We start from the raw sequence: 1,003 nt of genomic DNA, 5'->3' as shown, positions 1-1,003 counted from the left end.
TATTTTAATTATTTCATCTCCTCTTTTGTTTGTTTCAGGTTGTGGAAGCAGATGAAACTATGGATGATTAATTAATAATTAAGAAAAAAATCTTCTAATATCTGGATAATGTTATAAATAGGGAACGGATTCGTATATATTTACATATTTTTTTCTAGGCAATTCACAGACGTTTTTCAACTAGAAGTATTCATACTGACACTTTTTAAGCCGTTTGAGTCTACTTTTATTTCACATATTTCCACATATTTGGATGTTATCGCATATTTATACATATTTGATTAAAATAAATAAATATTTCTACATCTTCTTCTTCTTCTTCCTTTGGCACTACGGCCCTTGTAGGACCTTGGCCTCCTTAAGCAGATTAGACCAGCCGTCTCGATCTACTGCCTTTCTTCTCCATTGGTGTATCTGCATTTTTTGGAGGTCATCCTCCACATCTTGCAGCCAACGGAGTCGCCGTCTACCCCGCGGTCTTTTCCCCCCAGGATGCCCCTCAAAAGCCTTGCGTGGGCCTCTCCAACGATCCATTCTTTCTAGGTGCCCCAACCATCTCAGTCTTCCGATTTTAATAGTGGTCACCAAGTCTGCATCCTTATACAGCTCCTTCAGCTCGATGTTCCTTCTACATCTGAGAACTCCATTGTCAGCTATAGGTCCGTAGATAGTTCTAAGGACCTTCCTTTCCCAGCAATTTAGTCTACTTTCATCGGCCACCGTCAGCGCCCACGTCTCCGAGCCATACATAACAACCGGTCTAATAATCGTTTTATAGATGACCGCTTTGGCCTGCCTGGACAAGTTTTTGTTCCGGAGCGTTTGTCTTAGCATGCCCAGGCATCTATTCCCAGCTGCTATTCTGCTCTTAACATCGTGGCTCACCTCGTTCTTGGATGTAAGGGTAAGGGATGTACATATTTTTTCATATTTTTCATTTTGGGCATATTTTCATAATTGGGAGGTGGTTGACAGGAACTGTGAACCACAGACTGTACGGCTG

General features: G+C 41.4%; 1 protein-coding gene across 1 annotated transcript; it reads right to left on the bottom strand.

Annotated features, from left to right (window-relative positions):
• Positions 1 to 330: 330 nt before the first annotated feature.
• Positions 331 to 750, bottom strand: LOC141450204 (uncharacterized). Its single transcript, XM_074120358.1, has one exon. It carries the CDS (start codon positions 748 to 750, stop codon positions 331 to 333), a length of 420 nt encoding a protein of 139 aa, XP_073976459.1.
• Positions 751 to 1,003: the final 253 nt, after the last annotated feature.

This window comes from Rhodnius prolixus, unplaced genomic scaffold (genome assembly GCF_049639745.1).
Source record: "Rhodnius prolixus isolate KJV_2025 unplaced genomic scaffold, Rpr scaffold_2, whole genome shotgun sequence".
NCBI classification, from domain to species: domain Eukaryota; kingdom Metazoa; phylum Arthropoda; class Insecta; order Hemiptera; family Reduviidae; genus Rhodnius; species Rhodnius prolixus.
Note: the sequence above shows the minus strand (reverse complement) of the source record. Positions and strands in the feature narration are given on the sequence as shown.

Bases quoted from the DNA above. Each gene is read 5' to 3' on its own strand.
- LOC141450204 (XM_074120358.1), bottom strand. From the start codon at position 750: ATGTATGGCTCGGAGACGTGGGCGCTGACGGTGGCCGATGAAAGTAGA.